We start from the raw sequence: 22,185 nt of genomic DNA, 5'->3' as shown, positions 1-22,185 counted from the left end.
GGGGGGCCTGGTCCTCCTAGGCATGTTGCGGGCGGTTGGGGGTGGGGCGGCCCCCTCTGGGCTCCTGGGGCCCTGGGCCCTTTGCTTGGGCTGCCCTCGATGGCCGGTCCCTTGTGGGGCCGGCGGCTGCCGATCTTGCCCCACTGGGACCTGTGCCCCAAGACCGTGGGGGGCTCTTGCTGGGGCTCTCCTCTGCTGCCCTTCGGGTAGGGCTGGAGTCGTCTTCGTGGTGGGGTAGCTTGGGTTAGTGCTCCGGGTCTCTGGGCTGCCCTGGTCTGCCTCTGACCTCCGTAGAGGCATGGTCGCATTTGTACTGTCTCACTCACCACTCTTCATCACTGATCACTCCTTATTCCTTATCCTCTGCATGCTGACACAGTCACTGAGTTGTCCAGTGGGTTTATATACTACGAGAATCTTTATTTTTCCTGTGAGTTAGTATCTGGTCGCTGTTATGCTACTTTAATGATATGTCTTTTTGATTTGGTTATTATTTAAAAACTCTTAATGACTAGCAGCTCAGTTTGTCTTTGTTTTTTGTGTGTGTGTGTTTCTGTTTTTGTTTTTTGTAAAAGTTGTAGGAAATTTTTTGGTGTGTTCATGTCCAGGTGTAACAGTTTGTTGTCTGGTTATGGTGTGGATTGAAGGGTCGTTTCCTTCTGTCTGTGATGTTTTTGTCTCCTTTCTTCTTTCCCTTTTCCATCTTTTTCTGTCCCCTCCGGTCAGGTCCAGCAAGATTACATAGATTTCGTGATTCAAAGTAAATAAATAAATAAATGAATCAGGTTATCAAGAGGAGCCTTACCCATAGGCCTCTCCTTGGCAGAGCATATTTGTTCAGCACGATACAGCAACCAGATTATCATTTTGCCTGCTATGATGCTGGACAGGACAGGTTTAAAAAAAAAAAAAAGGGGGGGGGGACTCCGCCAGACATTGCCAACAGACCCTCACAACATGCTTGTGTCTGTCAGGCTTGACCAGCATCCTCCCCCACCATCTGAGCCAACTCACCACCAGGTGGTGTTCAGTTGACAGCTCCACCCCTCTCCTCACCCGAGTGTCCAAGACATGCGGCCGCAAGTCCGATGATACAACTACAAAGTGCACATGTGGACACTCTTATGCCTGAACAAGGTGTATGTTATGGACAATCCATGACGAGCACAGACGTCCAACAACAAAACACCACTCGGATTCAGATTAGGAGGGCCGTTCCTCCCAATCAAGCCCCTCCAGGTCTTGCTGTCATTGCCCACGTCAGCATTGAAGTCCCCCAGCAGAACAAGGGACTCCCCGGAAGGAGTGCTTTCCAACACCCCCTCCAAGGACTCCAAAAAGGGTGGGTACTCTAAATTGCACAAACAGTCAGCACCCGTCCCCCCACCTGAAGGCGGAGGGAGGCTACCCTTTCGTCCACCGGGGTAAACCCCAACGCACAGGCGCCAAGTCGGGGTGCACTGAGCATGCCCACACCTGCTCGGCGCATCTCACCGGGAGCAACTCCAGAATAGAAGAAGGTCCAGCCCCTCTCAAGGACAGTGGGCCGAGAGCTCAAGCCGTGTGTCGGGGTGAGTCCAACTTTATCTAGCCAGAACCGCTCAACCTTTGCACCAGCTCAGGCTCCTTCCACCAGAGAGGTGACATTCCATGTCCCTAGAGCTAGCTTCTGCAGCCAAGGATTACACCGCCAGGGTCCCTGCCTCTGGCAGCCGCCCAGCTCACACTGCACCCGACTGCTATGGCCCCTCCTGCAGATGGTGAGCCCACGTGAGGGGGGGCCCCTGTCACCCTTTCGGACTGAGCCCGACTGAGCCCCATGGGCCAAGGCCCGACCACCAAGCGCTCGCCCCCATGCCCCACCTTCAGGCCTGGCTCCAGAGGGGGGCCCCGGTGACCCACGTCCGGGCAAGCAAAACCTGGGTCCATGATTTGTTGTCATTATGGGGATGTTTTGAGCCGCAATTTAGGCCTGCAATTCTCCATATTGGATATTTTACCTACCATCTCTTTAACATAGTCCTGTATATACTTCTGTACATCCCATCATTCTTTCCAGACTTGTGTTTTGCTAGTATTCTTACCCTTATTTTATTGCTATTTTAAGTTTTTATTAGTCAGACATATTTTTTATATGTGCACAGTCTTGGAGTGATTTGGTTTACATTTCACTGATGGAGCATGTAAAAAAATTAACATCTTGCATCTTTCGCCTTTGACCTGTAGAGGGCGACGTCACTTATTTTGTTGACATACGTCACTAAAATGCGACGGAGAGTCCGAGCGATTGTGTCTGTCGGTTGTAGCAGCTAAGTCCGTCTGAAAACAGCCGAGGAGCGGAGACAGTTTCACATATGTGAACGGGTGAGTGGAGAACCGGGACGGGTGGTGTTTGTGGTGAAGATGGAGTGTTATATGTCTGAGCTGTTGGTGAATTAACAGGATGTTCCTGGCTGCATGAAAAATGTCTTAGCACCGACTGCTTTTATGCAGCTGATCCTGATTACTGAAACAGGAAACACACACGGAGCTCCGGGGAAATTAAACATTCCCACATTCATCATAAACTGGAAATCCCGAGATAAATATCAGCATGTACCTTCCTGTTGAAATTGAAACCATCAGCCGTTTATCATCAGGGGATTTTCAGACTGCTGTCAGGAGATTGATCTCAAAAATCATTGCTTCCAGGCTGTCTTTGAATCACATTTGTGCAGTTATCATAGCCAACCAAACACCCACCTCGAACACACAACACAGGAGAGCCAGATTTACACGTCCAGATTCAGAGCTCCATCAGCTTCTTAGAGACATCCCTGTTGCCACGTGTTGCATATATTTTACTTTTGCAATGATAAGGTTTGTATTTATTTAAAAAATAAAAAATGCTGTAATGTGGTTTTTCTAATAGGCTTTAATATTATCATGTAAGCAGCGTGACTCGCGCTGTTTAAAGAGTCCCAATTTTGACCTGTTAGACTTTCTTTGAGACGACTTAAATATTCGGTTGGTTTCCTCAGCTAGGTAATTGTTTGTTTTACGAACTGGCTGGTGTGAAAACAGTTGTTATAAATTGGAGCAATGTGGATTTGCTTGAATTGAGTCTGTAAAATGTCTTGGGAGGACTTTTTGTGAATTGGTGCAGTACAGAAAGAGAGAAAGTTTCAAAAACACTTTTATTAAAATGACCACAACACCAACAACAAAGCAAAAGAGAAGAAACTTAAACCAACAACAACAACAACAAAAAAAAAAAAAAACTCGAAACACAAAATATAAATCATTAATAAACAAATTTCAAACCTTTCACACCTAACAGTACTTAGAAACTACAGAACCAACAACCCTCAGAAATGCAAAAACAGTCCTCTCACACACAGCACATCCCGCACCCCCCCCCCCAAATGCATCAATCCTTTCAGTAAGTCTGTAAAACTCAAGCTCCAGCCTCCCTGTCAACATCATCACCATGTCCACCGTCCCCACACCCCTCAACTAGCTTTGCCTAACCTGAAAGGAAGTTAACAAGTGTGTACACCTCTTTGTTCCTCGCAGAATACCATGGACCATAAATAAACAAACAAAAAGAAAACTGTACTCCTAATCCCTAAAAGTCCCCAAGAGCCTAAAGAGCCAGACTGGTCAACAGTCTGCTGGACTTGATGTTGAGCAGCCTGGACAAATGTGTAGTAGAAAGCCTTAGCAGATCACCGAGCTTCACACAGACCCCCTCCCTTAGTCTGGATCTTAGGCTTTCAGAGTCCAGAGCCTGAGGAGTGATGAGGCTATTACCAACCAGAGGCTCCTTCGGGACCCACATCCCCACCGTCAAAGAGAAAGAAAGAAAGGAAGGAAGGGGAGAGAGGGAGTGTGAGTCAGTCAGTCAGTGAGTAAGTTAGCCTGGTCTGGGTCTGACTAGTTAACCAGTACTGTTATCATGGTAACTCAGCTTAGACAAATTTAAGCCACAGTGATGGAGAACTCTCACTTTGATGATCCAGCCTTATAGAAATAACCATCCCAGTTTTTCCTTCAATAACATTTCTATTTCCTGACGTATGGAAGCTGTTTGTCTGAGTTTGTTTTTCGTGTTTCTTGTGTATCCCTTTAGGTCCTCCCTATCCGTCAGCAGCAGGGATGCGGATCCAGCTGCAGGGTAACTGTCATGCTGCCAGCCTGCTGGCCGAGCTCAACAGCTACCGGCAGACGCGTCAGTACTGCGATGTGTTTCTACAGGTGGGAAATCGGACGTTTGCGGCGCACCGCGTAGTTTTGGCCTGTGCTGGGACGTACTTCCATGACCTGTTCACCCGTGCTCCAGCTCCGGCCGCCTTCTCCCTGGAGTTCATCTCTCCGTCCAACTTGGAGAAGGTGTTGACGTTTGTGTATACAGGACAGATTCTGACGGATCTGATCGACGTCGGGGTTCTGTACGAGCTGGCGGAGCGGCTTGGCGTGGGCGAGCTGGTGAAGGCGTGCCACGCCACCTTCCCTGACCTGCAGGCTGTTTCTGACAAATCTAAAGTCGGCATTGATTCGAGCATGGTCACTGCTCCTACCACCATGTCTGCGTCGTCTGTCTGCTCCTCGGCCACTTCCTGTTCCTCTCTGTCCTCATCAGCAGGTCCGTCTGCCGCCCCCTCCTCTCCTCTTTTCCAGACAAGGATGTCCAGGCTGGACGGTGAAGCTCCGGGTCCGTCTCTGAACCTGAAGGCAGAAGATGTCATGCCACATATGGATCATCTTTTAACCAGTCAGGATGTTCTTCATCTGAAGACTGAGCCAGGTATAGAGGATGGGGGTGTAGGAGGGAGCACAAACAATGGGATGATTTCAGAGAATGCCGGCAGCTCTCTGACTTTGAACAGGAATCCTGCAGCCTCTGACTCCTGCTCCTTCCCAGACTCTTCCGCTCAACTCAGAGCCGAGGCCTGCACCTCGTCCTCTTCCTCAGGGGAGCCTCTCGGTTCTGTCAGGGTGGGGTCGGTGGAGGAGGGCGTGGTGGATGTACAGAAGGATGGCAGGGTGGTGTTTGGTGAGGTTGAGATGGGGGAGCAGAGAGAAGGGATGGAGGGAACAGAGGAGTTTGGGGGGGAGATCATAGAGCTGAGTGATGATGAAAACTTCATGGAGGAGGGAGATGAGGAAGATGATGAAGATGACCTTGTTTGTGTGGAGAACAGCATCAGCAGCCAGGTAAGGACTATGGTTCAACTGTAAGGTCTTTATGGTGTGCATCTGTTCTGCTGAAACTATCTTTTCTCCACCTGTAGGTTTCAGGGAACATGTTGTCCTGTAACGTCTGCTCAGCGCCTCTCCCTGCAGACCCTGCTGCCATCAGGAGACACTGTGAGACCCACCTGACAGAGCGGGGGCTCTGCAGGGTGTGTGAGGCCTCTTTCGAGAACCACACTGACGCTGTGTCCCACTCCCTGTCCCACGTCGGGGTTCAGCTCTTCACTTGTGACATGTGTAACCTGCAGCTGTGCAGCCTGAAAAAACTGCTGCGCCACCACCACCAGACTGCCTCCACCTATAGCATCCCACAGGGGGCACTGACCACCGGCCAAGCCCCCAACTCAGAGCTGCAGTGCGCAGTGTGTTCCTCGACCCTCAGTAAAGTCTTCCAGGTGAGTTCAAGGCAGACGTTTTAAAGGTCATTATGTGTCATGCGTTGACATCTGAAATTTACTGAGCAGATTCATTCAGCTTCAAATCATGGCCAATAAAAATTCACTCCAGTGTGCGGCTGGAACATCGGGGTGTGTGCTGGCCTACAACCCGGGTGGCTTGGTGGCTGTTTGGGGGGGCCTGGTCCTCCTAGGCATGTTGCGGGCCCTCTGCCTTTGGGGGGTGGGGCGGCTGCCTCTGGGCAACTTGTTTGATTTGAATCATTGGTTTATTTTGAGGATTTCAGAAACCTGAATCCAGATGGTGTTAGGTTCATCGCGTGCTAACATCGCATACTAACATCTCCCAGATGCAGCATGAGGCTTGCTAACATCTGCTGAATGCAGCAAGTGTTGTTTCATTCAGAAATAACTGCGTTACATCAGCCTTGTGAGTTCGATGCCTTTTAGTCGACAGTGTGCAATGGTCTGTAAAATAAAACATATGTAATTCCAGATATGTGGTCTTGTTTGTTTTTCTCCACTGTTCCAGTATTATTTGTGTGTCAGGCAGCATCTATTCTGCCAAATTACAGCTGGAAGCTTTAGCTGTGTTTCTAAATTCTCTACTCAGCTTGAAAAAATATGTTCAAAAACATTTTTATAGTGAAGTTTCCAGAAAGAAGACTCCTAAGTCCAGGTAGAGATCCTGCAGCCTTTTCCGTCTGTTTCCTGTGAGAGAAATCCAGAGTTAATTTGTAGCATTTATTTATTCTTCACACAGCAGAAGGGAATTAGTTGGAATGAGACTTCTTGGTTACTTTACTTTGTTTCTATATTATTTCTTTATATATTGACACCAAAAGATAGAAATAAATAAAATAAAGACCTATAGGGAGTTTTCATGAGATTTTACGTTTTTATTGTGTTGGGAAAGAATGCAGAATAATTGTGATTATTATCTTTAGTAGCAATATAATCCAGAATGCTGACATCTGTAGTCTCACCTGTGTGTGTGATGTCTCTCTGCAGACTGTCCGGGACCACCTGCTGAGCCACGTCTGTGTCCAGACCCTCACCTGTGGGATCTGCCACCTCCCCCAGCTTTCTCTCTGCTCTCTGCTGTGGCACGTCCTCGCCCACCTCTCGTTGCCTGTTTTTTCCTGCCCACACTGCGTCCGCTGCTTCGTAGAGCGCCCCAAGTTGGACCGACACATGGCGGAGCACGCCCAGGAGGCGGCAGCAAAGGAGCAACTGGTGCTGAGGGCCCACAGATCGGGGTCAGACGGAGTTGGGGTGGAGGAGTTGCAGTGTTTCCTGTGTCCACAGACTTTCTGCTCCACCTCCACCTTTCAGTCACACCTGAGCCTGCACAGCAGTGAGGCTCCAGGGATTGCAGGGGCCCCGCGGGGCCACAGCTGGTCAGGCAGACGTAAAGGCAGCGAGTCTCTGGATCTTGCCCCCTCCTCCTCCTCTTCTCCACTTGACACTGGTGGGCTCAGTAAGATGAACAGCCTGGGTTTGGGTCTGGGAACTGGCTTCAGTCTACCAGAGAAGTTCTTTCAGGGCCCGGTCCCCAGCTTGTCTTCAGAGGCGCTGACCAACGGGAGCTCAAGGCATGAAGGGGGAACCGGGGCAGCAGGCATACGTGGGAAGTGGTACCGGTGTCGCTACTGTGGTAAACGCTTTGCTCATTCCGGGGAGTTCACGTACCACCTCCGGATCCACACGGGGGAGAAACCCTACCAGTGTAAGGTGTGTCTGCGCTTCTTCAGAGGTCGCTCCACCATGATCTGCCACCTGAAGACGCACGCCGGCGCCCTCATGTACCACTGCACCGTCTGCGGCCTCTACTTCTCCACCCTGAAGCTAGTGTCATCCCACATGGAGCTCCACAAGGACCACCTGCCCCCAGACTTCAATATTGAGCAGACATTCATGTACAACGACCACTCCAAAGAACCGCTGCCCACCGTGGAGACCTGAGGGTCTAAATGGATCTGAGGGTGCAGAGGATCATTTAGAACTGCAGTTGAACATCATTTTCAGTGTGGGACATATTTATGACAACATGGGATCTTCAGATTTTCCAGAACCCAGAAATGTTTCTAATAATCAGTCACTGAAATGTCTGACTCAGTATTTTTGTTGTTAGGATTTTTAACAAATTGTTCAGGCTGCAAACTGAAACAAAAGCAAAGAGAAATGTTTATTTGAATGAAGCTGGGAATCAGAAATCTTGTCCTTGTGTCTAAACTGTAGCTGAAATTCATTTTATTATTTCTGTTGCTCTTTAAGAAGGGGGTAGACTTCAGCAACTGAAAAATCTGAGACATTTCCAGTTGTTTTTTCCTCCTAATGGCCGACGTCATCAGAAATCTACCCCTCTAACCTGTTGATGTCATCCTCCAGATATCGTTTTAACCTGATGCTTTGTTGAGATCTGAGCATACGCCTGCAGATTGTGGATGTGAGGACAGAACCTCTAAAGAACCAGCCGATGGCAGTGTTTCTGCAGGTTTATGTTGCTGGTGACTGATAGCACTGTTATTAAAGTAGCTCCTCTCTGTAGCATCAACTTTCTAATTTTCTAGTTTTTTTTATTTTTTCCATCTCCAGTAAAACTGTGATGACATGTCAGTTTACATTTAGTATTTTATCTTCAGAGAACCATAAACACGGTGTGTTTTGTTTGTTGCATCTGAAGCTCTTTATGATCTTTAAGTGCCTGTCTCTACATTTCTTAGTGATATTTTGTCTTGACTCATATTTATGACAGCTGAACTATTTATCTTTTTTATGCCTTTTATACACGTGTGTTTGTAAAGTCGTGTATATTGAACAAAATAAAATTAAGGAAGAGCTAGTCTGAATTATTCTTTGAAAAACATCCGTGGTCAGGATTTCAAAAACTGAGTCGTGCTTTTACAGGAGCAGAGGTCAAAAAGAGCTGGAACAATTCTTCTTTCAGGTCTTTTGACCTCTGCTCCTGTGAAATCAGACTTTTCCTCCCATTGTCCCAGCTGTAGCCTGAAAAACCCTTTTTTTTATCTTGCGGTCTCCTCTAAACTGTTGAAGATGACGCTGCAGAAAGATGAGCTGTGAAGGAGAGAGGTTAGTAAAAATAAACATTCCAACAGTCTTTGACATTAGTCCACCATCACACTGAAGCAGCTTTTATCTGTAAAAGCTGTAAGTGTAAGTCATGGCTTAAAGATGGATTTGTGAAACAGACTAAGTAGAGACCATTAAGATCAGGGGCTAAGAGTTGCTTTTATCCACTCTGAGTATCATTATCCAGAGTTAGAAACCATAACAAAAATCAATCATCAATGTAGTTGTGATACCTGTAGTCACCATGGCAACTACTGACAAAAAGCTGCCAGTTATTTCCCATATTGTAATGAGAAGTTCTAATAGCAGCGTACAAGGAATATGAGGAGGAATTCTGGGGAAAAGGGAAGATTGTTGCTGCTGCTAAAGAGAGAGATGCATCAAGTTAAGGTAAAAGTTAATTTATATAGCTCTTTTCAAGGTAAAAATCACAAAGTGCTTCACATTTAAACAAAAACAACACAGGAGACATAAAACAAAACAAAGCAAGATTAAAAAGATGCATTTTTTTTTAGCTCCTTTTAAAATGAGATCACCGGTTCTGCATATCTCAGGCTAAGAGGAAAGGAGCTGCAGAGGGAAGGAACCACTGCTGCAAAGGCTCTGCCAGCTTTGGTTTTCAGCTGAGTTTGCTTCACAAGAAGCAAAACCTGATCAAGTGATCTCAGGGACTTGCTGGGAACTTAGGGCTGCAAAAGGTCACCGCTTTAAACTTGCTTGATCAGTTAGAGCGCTATGTGTTGAAACCAGAATTTTATAAAGCACTCTGTAATGAATAGGGAGCCAGTGCAGCCAGATAGGGCTGACATAAAGCCTTGGTAAAAGGTTCTGGATTACCTGATGGCGTTCCACAGCATCATGGGAGAAAACTGCTGCCAGAGTCAATGTGAAAGTTGGAATTCACTAGTCTGGATGTAAAACTGGAGCATGTGAGTTAAAATATTGGTGAATAGATTCAAATCTGAGTTTTATGTAGGTTCAATCCCACTGAGGAAAAGCACACATGGAGGAAACTGAAGATGAAGAATAAAAACATCCTTGTTTCAGACCATGTCTGGAGAGCTTTTATTTCTGTTTCACACCCACTGAAATATAAAGTAAATATTCAGTGGATGTTTCTACATTTAGTCATTTAAACCCCCTAAACTACTACCCTGAGACAGACTGCTGTCCTTCATCAGAGAAAGGACAAAGAGGAAGTCATATTATTTAAATTTACCTTTAATAAACCTTAAAAAAAAAAAAAAAAAAAAAAAAAAATTTACCTTTAAACATCATGTTTTTTTTTTTTTTGTTTTTTTTTTGTTCATTTGTCAGATCTAAATTACAAAGATGAAACTGTCATTTTAAAATTTCATTTTAAATGTTTGATCCTTTCATATCAATAATAGGTAAAGTCTGTTAAAACCACCTCTTCATGGCTGAACATCACTGCTCCTCTATGATCCACATGAGCAGAAATCTGATGTAAGAAATCATATTAAACAGATTTTTATCCCTGTCTGATAACAATGATCTGTTAGAGCCACTCTCCCAGTTTGGAAGTCATGGCCCTCAGTTGCTGGTGCTTTCCAGCTTCTCGTCTTCCTTTTCGATGTTTCTGTTGTTCAGGATCTCTACATCATTCTCTGCTGCAGCCATCACCAGTTTATCAATCTGGATCTGGAAGTCCCACAAGTTTTCAGTTATGTCATCTGGGGGTCTCCAATCATGACCCTGAGACTTCCAGTCCAAACATAGTAAATTTGTTTCTGTACACCATTTTTTTTTATTAAATGGGAGTACATATATATTTATATATAAATAGTATAACTATATAAATAGTCTCCATGTTAAAAATTAATAATAGTGTAATAAACTTTTCAATAAACCAAATATAAGCTTATAAGTTTAAAATTATTTTTAGTTTAGTCTAACAAACACAGATCATCTTCATACCAGGATTTCTGACTTATCCAGATCAAACCAGATAATTTAATCACCTGAAACCTGGTTAAATCATAGCATCGATGCCGAAAACCTGTCAAGAACCAAAGAGGGTGAAAGTAAAGCCAGTAAAAGTCTGTCAGCAGGGGCCCACGACTTGACAGGGGCCCAAAAGATATGCAAAATATATAAGAAAACTATTAAACCTTCATTAGAAATAATATATCCATTATTCAAAGATAATAACAAAATAAAGCAGTAAAATAAATTATCTCAATTATTTCATTTGTTTTTTGGCAGTAAACTGCTAAACAAAAAATAAATAGATAAATATTGATGTTGACCAACCACTCCTATAAAAGGGCATGAAATGGTTTGGTCCTGTTTCTTTGTCAGGAGAGGTTTGCAAGAACTGGAGCCGTTTATTAACCTACCGGTCATTAAAGGACAGAGAGAAAGGAGTGAGATAAGACACAAAATAAAGGGCCCTGAATTCCTGGCAGCACCACTGTCTGTCAGTATCATGGTGAAAATGTTTCATTGGGATTTCGGTCTATGAACTGCTACCCATGATTCTGATGAGGGTAGAAAGTAGCTAACAGCAGCATGAAGCCAGAACATCTCCAGCAGGATCTTCCAGAAACACCACCCGTCATACTGAGAAGACACCTGACTTTTTTAGGAAGACGTTCACTGAAGGCTCCATGCTAAAATCCTCCAATACATCATCTGAAGCCCTGGATTTTTCTTCTATGTTGTCTTGCTGGGAGCTAAGAGCAGATAAAAACCTGATGATGTGTAAAGACCTCCTCCTGCTACTGCTGCTGTTCTGCAGAGACGATGATGGACAAAAACTCAAATCTGGCTCTGATGACACAGTTTGCTGCAGGACAGATAAAATGGGAACAGACTCTGCTAAACAGACCTTTTCACTCCATCTGAATGAATCCACAGACGAGAGTGGAAATCCACAACTTGTTGCTTTTGTTCCAGACATTGATAGATGATATTTACCCACACGTTTTTATTGATAAAAAAAAAGGTTTAACACAAATTTAGTCATGGATTATTGTCATTTAGAATGTTGGAAACATGTATTTCTATTAAAATTTGTAATTAAAGATACAAATATTAAAAAAAAAAAAAAAATGGTCATGGCACTGCGTTGTTTACCTGTTTACAACCAGAAAAGATTTGCATTAGTTTGAGGGTACTTGGCTGAAAAAGGTTTGAGAAGCACTGCTGTCTACTATTCCAGTTGAAACTCTAGTTAAACTGTCGCAAATATCAGATCAAAGCATGACTTATAAATACTGCTTTAATTAAATCATGTTGTTCTCTTGAGCACTGAAAGAAGAAGAAAAAAAAGACTCGAATCCATCCAGATAGTTTTGAAAAAGATCTGCTGCTGATTATGATGTTTCAACCAATGTGTACTCCTATGACTGAGTCAATGAGTCCTAGGAATTAGTAAAGTAATCCAGAATTAGTGAAGTATTCCTACTAATTAGTAATGTAGTCCTAGGAAAGACAAAAGTAGTCTCGAATTAAGAAAGTACTCCTAGGAATGAGTAAAATAGCCAAGAAATGTGTAAAGTAGTCCTAGAGATAAGTCAAGTAGTCCTAGAAATGATTAAAATAGTCTTAGGGAATTATTGAAGTAGTCCACAGAAGTACTAAAGCAGTTGTTGGATATAGTTAAGTGGTCCTCAGAATATGTAGAGTAGTCATTAATTAAAGAAGTATCTTGGGATTTAGTACAGTATGAATGAGTGAAAGTGTCCTCGGAATAAGTAAAATAGTCCTACAAATAAATAAGTACAACTAGAAATGAGTGAAGTAGTCCAAGGAATGCGGAAAGTAGTCCTAGGAATCACTAAAGTAGTCCTAGGAATGAGTAAAAAAAGTCATAAGAATTATTAAAGTAGTGCTAAGAATGAGTAAAATAGTCATAAGAATTCTTAAAGTCGTCATAGGAATTAGTCAAATAGTTGAGTAAATATTAAAGTATTCCTAATAAATATTAAAACTAGTCTGGGGAATATGTAAGTAGTCCAAGGAATGAGTAGCGTAGTCCTAAAAATTAATAGAATTGTCCAAAGAATGAGTAATGTATTCCAAAATAATTATGAAAGTACTCCTAAGAACAAGTAAGTAGTGATAGGAATGAGTAAAATAGTCTTAAGAATGGGGAAAATAGTCCTATGAATAAATAATATTCACAGGAATGAGTAAAGTAGCCCTAGAAATGAGTGAAGTAGTCCTAAGAATGAATAAAGTAGTCAAAGGAATGAGTGACATAGTCCTAGGAATGTTTAAAATAGTCCAGTGAATGAGTAAAGTAATCATAGGAATTATTAAAATAGTCCAAGAAATAAGCAAGGTATTCCTAGGAATTAATAAAGTAGTTATAGAAATAAGTAAAGCAGTCCTAGGAATGAGAAAAGTACTCATAGGAATAAGTAAGTAGTCCTAGGTGTATGTACATTAGTCCTAAGAATGAATAAAGTCATCAAAGGGATGAGTAAAGTAGTCGTAGAAATAAGTAAAGTAGTCCAAGGAATGGGTCAAGTATTCTTAAGAATTATTAAAGTAGTCATAGGAATAAGTAGTCCCAGGAATATGTGAAGTACTCCTAGGAGTGTGTAAAATAGTCCCAGGAATAAGTAAAGTAGCCCTAGGAATGAGTTAAGCAGTACTAGGAAATAGTCCAAAGAATGAGTACCGTAGTCTTAGGAATGAGTAAAGCAGTACTAAGAATTATGTAAGTTGTCCTAGGAATAAGAAAGTGGCTGTAGGAATGAGAAAAGTAGTCCTAGAAATGAATAAAGTAGCTCCAGGAATAAGTAAAGTGGTCCTAAGAATTAGTAAAATAGTCCCAGGAATAAGTAAAGTAGCCCTAGGAATGAGTTAAGCAGTACTAGGAAATAGTCCAAAGAGTGAGTACCGTAGTCCTAGGAATGAGTAAAGCAGTACTAAGAATTATGTAAGTTGTCCTAGGAATAAGAAAGTGGCTGTAGGAATGAGTAAAGTAGTCCTAGAAATTAATAAAGTAGTTCCAGGAATAAGTAAAGTGGTGCTAAGAATTAGTAAAATAGTCCTTAATTATTGAAAATAGAAAAGTAGGAATTAGTAAAGTAGTCCAACAAATGTGTAAGGTGGTCATATGAATTATTAAAGTAGTCATAGATATAAGGGAAGTAGTCCTAGGAATTAGTAAAATAGTACAAGGAATGTTTGAAGTGGTCCTAGGAATGAGTAAAGTAGTCCTAGGAATGATTAAATTAGCCTTAAATAGTCTGCAGAATAAATAAGTATCCCTAGGACTGAGTAAAGTAGACCTAAGACAGAGTAAAGTAGTCATAAAAATAATACAGTTGTCAAAGTAATGAGTATCGTAGCGCCTGAGAATGATTAAAATAGTCCAGTGATGAGTAAATTAGTTATAGAATAAGTAAAATAGTCCAAGGAATGAGTAAAGCATTCATAGGAATTCCTAAATTAGTTCTAGGAATAAGTTAAGTAGGCCTAGGAATGAGAACAGTCATCCTGTAATTGAATAAAGTAGTCAAAGGAATGATTAAAGTAGTCATAGGAGTAAGTATAATATTCCAAGGAAGGAGAAAAGTATTTCTAGCAATTATTAAAGTAATCTTAGGAAAAAGTAAGTGGTCCTAGGAGTGAGTAAAATAGACCAAGGAATTAGTAAAGTAGTCCTAGGAATGAGTAAAGTGTTCCTATGAATGATTAAGTTGTCATAGTAATGAGTAAACAATGCTAGGAATGAGTTAAGTAGTTCTAAGATTAAATAAAGTAGTCCAAGGAAGAAGTAAAGTAGCCATAGGAATGATTTGAATAGTGTCGAATGCATAAAGCAGTCGTAGGAATAAGTATAATAGTCCAAGGAATGAGTAAAGCATTCCTAGGAATTACTAAAGTAGTCTTGGGAATAAGTAAGTAGTCCTAAAAATAAATAAAGCAGTCCAAATATTGAGTGAATATTAATACTGAATAAATAAATAATACTTTATTCATCCAGTGAAGAATAAATAAAGTATTCCAACGAATAGGTAATATAGTCATAGGAATGAGTAAAACAGTATTTCTAGGAATAATTAAAGTAGTCCTATGAATACGTAAGCAGTTCAAGGAATGGGTAAAGCAGATCGGTATGAGGAAAGTAGTCCTATGAATGAGTAAAATAGTCATAGTTATATGTAAGTAATGAGTAAAGCTGTCCAAGGCATGAATAAAGTAGTTGTAGGAATGTGTAGCAACAGTAGAAGATAAAAAGAAACTTGAGGAATTTTCCAGGTGTTTTAACAGAGGTGTAATGCAGGTAGATATCTCAGGAAGCCATTGGCCGATGTTGATGATGGACACCTCTAACAATGGTCACAGTCAGGAGAATCCAGGGATTGCCCCTAAATTTACCTTAGAAACACCATGAGGATCCAGTAAGAAGTGAAGCTCAAGACTGTAAACGATAGGAAGGGTGAATACTTCACTATGATACCCTCTCCATCACCATGGAAACTACTAGAACCTTCATGATTAATTCAAAGAAAAACAGATTCATATAAGAACACATTAGCAGAGTTTTTAGAGCTGGAATAAAACTTTTAACCTGAAATTAGTAAAAATATGACATGATTTCTGATTCTGGCTGCTAGCTCCCAGTTTTTGTCCCACAGTCACAAGACAGACATCTTAGTAATTAGCAGAGTCATATGACGCCTTGTTTACGTAGTTTGCTTCAAGTGGAGAAATTATCAGAAGCTCTAAAGTGGACAGTGCTGTTGTCATGAATGTTGTTACATTCCCATATAATTTCTTGGTGATGGATCCCAATGCTTAGTAGTCTTTTAGCTGAGTTTCTCCCCATCATTTTGGTATGCTACGTGGTAGAATTGCTGCTTCCTAGTGTGTGAAACATCTTCTGTACTGTAGTATCTCTTTTTGGCCCCTGTACAGAAGAGGTTAAACCTAAATCTTACCCTGGAGGAGCTCTGATTATTCTCCAGGAAATCAACTGATCAGTTGATTCAGGACCACCAGGACAGAGAAATAAGATTTCTGTTAGTCTGCGTTTTTAATGTTCTTACTCATCCTAATCTTAGCCCTAGAAGTTAGCAGATGCCTACTACATCAGCATCCAGACAGATAAATATGCATTAAATAATATATGATATGATTTAATTAGCTTTAAAACAGTTATATGTTTATATCTGAGGATGTTTAAAAGGACGTGGAGGTTGCAGCTGTCCGATAAGTCCAGATTTGTTCATGCAGATCGGAGGCGTGGAGCTTTTCTTCCGCTTGTCAGATAACAAAGATCCTGTGGGAGTTGAGCAGCTTCTCAGAAGAATCAACATTTCCTGTTCTGCTCTGTTTAAATGTCACATGCAAGCTACAAAAAAAAAAAGAAAAGAAAAGAAAAACCTAAAGTGGAGTATATTGATGCTCCACAGAAGAAAGAGATTTTATTCATTAAAGAAAAAAGTTTCAGTCATGATCTTGTTTATGATGCCACATCTGATTGGCTTGTGCTGGCGTTACTTAACTTGCGCTGGTTTTCCGAGTTTCTCTTCCCTCCGTTTGGCGTGTTGGGCTCTGCCCTGGCCTCCCCCTGGTCTGCAACACCCTCTCTGGGTATGCAGTTTATCACATTGTTGATGAGGTTGTTACGGAAACTCTTGCTGAGGAAGTTGTAGAGCAGAGGGTTGGCGACGCAGTGGAAGAGCGAAAGGCTATGCACCACACTAAAAGAGAAGTAGAGCGCCTCCACTGTATTGCAGCTGAGCAAAAATGGGTTCAGGTCGTCTATGATCAGCAGGAACATCACTAGGTGGTAGGGCAGCCAGCACACCACGAACACAAGAGAGTACACATGTACCAGCCACACGTCCCTCCGACCCTGCACGTCCGGTGCCGTTCGAACCGCTCGGCCAATCAGAATGTTGCAGATGATGATGACGGCAGCAGGGCCAAGGAACTGGAAGAGCAGGCAGAAGAACGCCACAGACAAGAACCACTCGGTGTAGTTTTGCTCAGGTAGCATGTAGCAGCCCGGCTCGTCCCACTCCAGAAGATTGACATGAATGTTCTCCATCAGAGCCAAGAACAAGGAGAAAGCCCATAGGCCCCCACAGAGAAGCCAGCGCCTTCGGCCTGTCACCGGGAAGCAGCCAGCTGACGATGGCCGGGTCAGGGACAGGTAACGCTCCAGGGTCATGAAGGCCAGGAAGAAGGAGCTGCTGTAGAAGTTCACAACATAGATGAGGTTGGTGACCTTGCAGAGAAAATGGCCCCACAACCAGACTTTGTCCAGTGTCACCTCCATCATGAAGAAAGGCAGGATCACAATCACCATCAGGTCTGACAGGCTCATGTTGATGATGCAGAAGAGGACTCCGTTGGCCGAGTGGCGTCGGCGCCAGTTGACCCACACCACCACCAGGTTCTCCAGCAGGCCCACCATGAAGACAAAGAGGTAGAGCAGGAAGAGGGCAATGCGTCTATGGTTGGTGTTCAGCTGCATCGTGCACTCATACACAAACCAGGGGGTCCCATTCAGGAAGTCCAGGGAGTGGTTGTGCTCGTGGGCACTCATGGTCTGAAGGAAAGGCAGAAAAAAAAGTGATTTGGGTTTATTTTAGAGGTTATCTGATGATGTTTTCAGACATTGCATAAGGCTGAATCAAGAGGAGAGGGCTGGTACAATGTGGCTCCAGAGTTTGGTTTGATTTGTGAAATCAGATTCATGTTGGTGACCTGGCAATTTGTTATTCATCAAAATATATCATTATCACCCAAAACACAAGTCCCAACAAATAAAAATCTTGCGAGAAAGAAAATGCATTAGTTGATAAAAATATTTTAACCCTCTAATGCACTGAGTTGGCTTCAGGCAACACAGCAGGTTTTATCCTGCATCCATTTGAATGATGTAATACTTTATAAAGTAGGGAAAACCACAGGTGATAGGTATGAAATAAGACACAAAGAACTCAGGCTGAGGTTATCACCATCGCGATAGGGAGAGACAGTGGTTCAGCACTCAGAGAGTAACGAATATATTGGAACAAATACACTTTTTTGATAAATTTAGTTGATTGCCATCGGAGAACTAGTGGAATGATGTCTCCTAACCCTGCAGTATCAGTGAGCTGCACTGAGTGTGAGCAACTTTCTTTGAGGATAATACAGCTGGAGAAGAGGATTGAAACACTGCAAGACCGCTACAGACCTGGCTGATACACTTCCCTGGATGTATTCAAATGACACTGGAATAGCTGGGGAAGATCCCAAACCAGACTATCATGCAGGCCATCATGCATTAATGAAAGAACAAGTGCTAAGTTTATGGAGGCCATAGCTATGTTACCAACAACCAGTGCAGAGTCAGTTGACGGACTCCTGGATCATTTCAATCTGAAAGTCCTGAATGTAATGGATGTTGTTGCACCGGTAGAATCAAGAGCACTTTGATCAAACAGAAAACACCATGGAGAAACACCACTGTGGTTACCAGCCTAAATAGAGAATGCAGAAAAACTGAGCGGAAATGGTGGAAAAATAAACTTCAAATTCACTATGAGCTGTACAAACAAAGCCTGCGTAACTATAACAATGAGCTGTGCAAGGCCAGAGAGCTGCATTTATCTGAAATGATTAACAGGAATGTCAACAATTCTCGCACTCTGTTTGCTATGATTGAAAAACTTACAAATCCTCCTATACAGATAAGCCCAGAGCTCTTTTCCACTGAGAAATGCAACTAATTTGCCAATTTTTTAGCCAAAAAATTTAAATAATTAGGCAAAATATTAATTCCACACAGTCACACAAGAAAAGTAGTCTGTTAGTAGTATGTAGTAGTAGTATGTTCAGAGAATATAAACCTAGCAGAGCTCTTAGATTCAAAGACTCTGGTCAACTAGTCCAAACCAGAGTCCAGACTAAACATGGAGAAGCAGCATTTAGCTGTTATGCTGCAAACAAGTGGAACAAACTGCCAGTGGAGATTAAACTTTCCCCAAATGTAGACATTTTTAAATCCAGGTTAAAAACATTTCTTTTCTCATGCGCCTATGCATGAAATCTGCACGGTAACTTTTTAACTTATCTAGCTTTTAATCATTTTAATGTAATTTATTATTTTATTGTGATTGTGTTGATGCCTTTTACTATTTCTAAATCTCTGTAATGTCTTTGTTTTATGTAAAGCACTTTGAATTGTCCTGTACATGAAATGTGCTATACAAATAAACTGCCTTGCCTTGCCTTGGTGTGGAGTCTGTTACTGGTGGAGCAGTAAGAGATGCAAGTGGGGACGAGGTCGGGGTCAGAGTAGGTGGTGGTCCGCCTCTTCTGGGAGTACCCTGGGTGGCCGAAGCAACTCCACCCAAGGGGCCTGGTGCGGGCTGAACAGGTCGGTTCCGTCTACTTGGATAGACGGGACCGGTCTCGTTATCACCAGGTCTTACAAAAGCTGCCATAGCAGCTTCTTCGCCCTTCTTTCTTTCCTTAGACTGTCTAATATAATCCCTGTGAATCATTGACTCCTCTAACCATCTGTGTGCACATTCCAGCTCCTCCTTTTTCTCGTCTGCCTTCTTACCAGTCTTACCACTTACACTTGCTTCCAACCTATCTACTACTGTCTGCCCCTCATCTACCTTCAACTTTCCTGTCACCCCATATTTGGGGACCCATTTTCCAGAAACTTAACGTTATCTGGATTCCTCTGATTCATGTACTTCACATCATCCTCTAAGGCGACTGAAGATTCACTGTTTCCCATATTGGGTCTGCGTTGTGTTATGAAACTATGACCTTAATCTCGAGAGGCAAATTGACCTACTTCACCAGACCACTGGCTTGTGTTAACACTGTCAGGTTTCCACCAGTGCGATGCTTCAGTCAAATCTACTTCGAGCACTTACTCTCAGAGTCACTCACTTACACACACTTCTGCCTAGGCTCTATCCCTGTGCCTTCTTTCAGACTCTTTACCTTTAACACTGCTCCCAAGGGTTCTCTGGCGTGCGTTTTTACACTGCTCCCAGAAAATTTCTGGCGTGTCCTATAGTGCTGCTCCCAGACTTAGTTTGGTGCACTACTAGGTGACTGACCCAAAAAAAAATTGGCATCGATAGCACTGCTCCCAGGAACACTTGGCATGTATTACCAACACTGCCCCAGACCTAGTCTGGCATGTTATAACAAAGACTGCTCCCAGATTTAACCTGGCGTCTGTTATTTCTTTCCCTTTGACTGCTCCCAGGTAAAACCTGGCGTCACTTATACTCACTCCTGGTTCGGTGTCTTCCTCAGTCACGGATCCCGTCAATCCACCACTGGCAGGATGAGCATGAAGTAAGTCACCAGCCTGTTGGACAATCTAGTCGTCAGGTCTTAGCCTCAGCCGTCCTGATGATGGCTGCCCGCGCAGGTTTCGGTGTTCAGGTCTCCTCCTGTCAACGAATGGGTATGTTGGAATCTGGGTCACGGCACCAAAATGATAGGTATGAAATAAGACACAAAGAACTCAGGTTGAGGTTATCAACATCGCGATGGGGAGAGACAGTGGTTCAGCACTCAGAGTATCTGATGTCAACTCCAAAGTCTCAACCCCAGCGCAGCCTTTTTAATATGCGGATTATGCAAATTACATGAATCAGTAGTGCAAGCAAATCAGAATGGAAAAACACAGCATTCATCATTTCATGGCCTTTATCGTAAAGAGCAGTTGTAGTCACATCCTGTGTCCTGCAGGACAGGCAAGACTGGGAGTCATTACACAAGTTTAAAAGAGGAACTTTAAAATGTCAACACCTCTGCTTACTTTAACAACAGGGAACTGATAACAATGCTCTACTTTGTCAAATGCCTCTCAGGAAGCCAAAATGAAACCTTTTTAAGTGGAAACAGCTTTATTATGTTGTTATTTTCCAAAAAACATCATTTCCTGCCTTTGCTTGTCTAGAAAAATATATTCACACTATAAGGAGAGTAAACCTTTATTTATGATAGTTAAATGCAAGATATTTATTGATTAAATAATCAAAACTTTTTAAAATCCAACTGCTGCCCTGATGGAAAATTGCACATGTTGCCTTCAGGCAACATTGAACCATGATGGAATCAACATGCTGCATGAAATGCTGGTTTTGTGTGTTTAGATATATTTAGTGTTAAAAAGCAGATCATTGATCATTTTTGATCTTAATAATTTAACAAAGATAAATGTAATGTTGGTGTAGTTACATCATGTTCTGTAGAACGTAGACCAGTTAATCTGTCTTAATTACTCAGAATTTCCACACATTTTTCTTTCCACATTCTCTGTTTCAGAAAGAAGAGAGTAGAAAAACTGCATCACGGAGATCCATCAGCTTTGAGCAACAACATGAAAGAGGGTGGCAATGCATGTGAGGAAAGAAACGTTAAATAAAATGAAGCAACGATGATCAAACTCTGGAATCTGACTCTCGATTCTAGTTCAGTAAATTGTTGGGATCTTTGTTTTTATATGTTTGTATAACGTTTAAGAAATGAAGCTTAGACGTTTATGTTAACAGGTTGTTCAGTAATGGTCTGATGGTGCCTACAGGCAAGACCCTGACATAAAACCTTTAAACAGACTTCCTTTTATAAGACTTTTACAAATGAATCTGGATTTTTTCTTTTTTTTTTTGTAACTTGTATCTTTTCCTCTTCTGCACCATTATGGTATAATGTTGCCTACCAGCAACTGGACCCCAGAAACTTACAAATAAATAAATAAATTAATTAATTAAATAATGTTCATTTTGCTTAATTTTAGACATAAAAAATTATTTAGTCCTAACTAGCATCATAATGCAGTAGAAAGTTTAAAATGCACTTTTAGAAAATAAAATCATAAATATTTAAATGTTAAAGATCAAATTAAAATCATGATTGATCTTTACTGAAACAAAAACAAATTGTAATAGAAATGTAGGTTTGCTCAGAGACTCACGACTGAGTTCATTTCACCCGAGAAACTTCAGGTTTTCTTTAAAAAAATGACAAAAACTTTATCTATCTTCTGCTGCTGCAGAGACAATCAGACTGATGGAGATATGCTTCCTGGGTGGATTCATCTCAAAACGTAGAGGAATAATGAAGTGTATCCTACCTCGTTGGGCAGGTTCCTCCTGATTTCTTGTTTGTCTTCTTATGTTTCTGCAGCACACACTTGTCTCCTTCCACCTCTGAAACTCAGGACTATCTGAGCATCAACCAGTCTGCAGTTTTTTCCCTCCCATTTCCGATGGACATGCACACGGATATTTAACAGGACATCCTCAGTGAGTGGTGAGAAGTGGAGGAAAACTCCAGGGAAGGGGGGGATTTGTCCTTTTGCTTTAGCACACCTACCTGAAGCTTTATTTACCCAGTGAGAAGGTTTCATCTCTAACTTCACCTTCACCAACCAAAAACAACACTGAACATCTGGCTCATCACCTGAAATTGCTCTACCTTTGAAAGAAATCAATATTTTACA

At 42.2% G+C, this 22,185-nt stretch overlaps 2 protein-coding genes across 3 annotated transcripts; one reads left to right on the top strand and one right to left on the bottom strand.

The window, feature by feature from the left end:
- Positions 1-2,253: 2,253 nt before the first annotated feature.
- LOC121652253 (zinc finger and BTB domain-containing protein 39) lies at positions 2,254-8,475 on the top strand. Its single transcript, XM_042004928.1, has 4 exons — positions 2,254-2,364; positions 4,112-5,196; positions 5,274-5,630; positions 6,642-8,475. The coding sequence occupies exons 2-4, from the start codon at positions 4,138-4,140 to the stop codon at positions 7,593-7,595; spliced, it is 2,370 nt and encodes a 789-aa protein (XP_041860862.1). The 5' UTR covers positions 2,254-2,364; positions 4,112-4,137; the 3' UTR covers positions 7,596-8,475.
- A 3,198-nt stretch (positions 8,476-11,673) lies between these two features.
- On the bottom strand, positions 11,674-21,896 carry gpr182 (G protein-coupled receptor 182). 2 transcript variants are annotated; one of them, XM_042005010.1, is made up of 3 exons: positions 21,817-21,896; positions 19,966-20,128; positions 11,674-17,265 (listed from the first exon to the last, which is right to left on the bottom strand). In XM_042005010.1, exon 3 carries the CDS (start codon positions 17,260-17,262, stop codon positions 16,171-16,173), a length of 1,092 nt encoding a protein of 363 aa, XP_041860944.1. In that variant the 5' UTR covers positions 17,263-17,265; positions 19,966-20,128; positions 21,817-21,896; the 3' UTR covers positions 11,674-16,170. The 2 variants fall into 2 exon arrangements, with proteins under 2 accessions (XP_041860944.1, XP_041860943.1); XM_042005009.1 differs by having other exon boundaries at positions 19,966-20,154; positions 21,817-21,895.
- Between the last annotated feature and the right edge of the window lie 289 nt (positions 21,897-22,185).

This window comes from Melanotaenia boesemani, chromosome 13, assembly GCF_017639745.1.
Source record: "Melanotaenia boesemani isolate fMelBoe1 chromosome 13, fMelBoe1.pri, whole genome shotgun sequence".
Lineage (NCBI taxonomy): Eukaryota > Metazoa > Chordata > Actinopteri > Atheriniformes > Melanotaeniidae > Melanotaenia > Melanotaenia boesemani.
The sequence above is the reverse complement of the archived record's forward strand: the minus strand, read 5'-3'. Positions and strand labels throughout refer to the sequence as shown.

Coding starts and splice junctions, on each gene's coding strand:
- LOC121652253 (XM_042004928.1), top strand. CDS start 4,138: ATGCGGATCCAGCTGCAGGGTAACTGTCATGCTGCCAGCCTGCTGGCC. Junction 5,197..5,273: donor AGAACAGCATCAGCAGCCAG/GTAAGGACTATG, acceptor CTCCACCTGTAG/GTTTCAGGGAACATGTTGTC. Junction 5,631..6,641: donor CCCTCAGTAAAGTCTTCCAG/GTGAGTTCAAGG, acceptor GTCTCTCTGCAG/ACTGTCCGGGACCACCTGCT.
- gpr182 (XM_042005010.1), bottom strand. CDS start 17,262: ATGAGTGCCCACGAGCACAACCACTCCCTGGACTTCCTGAATGGGACC.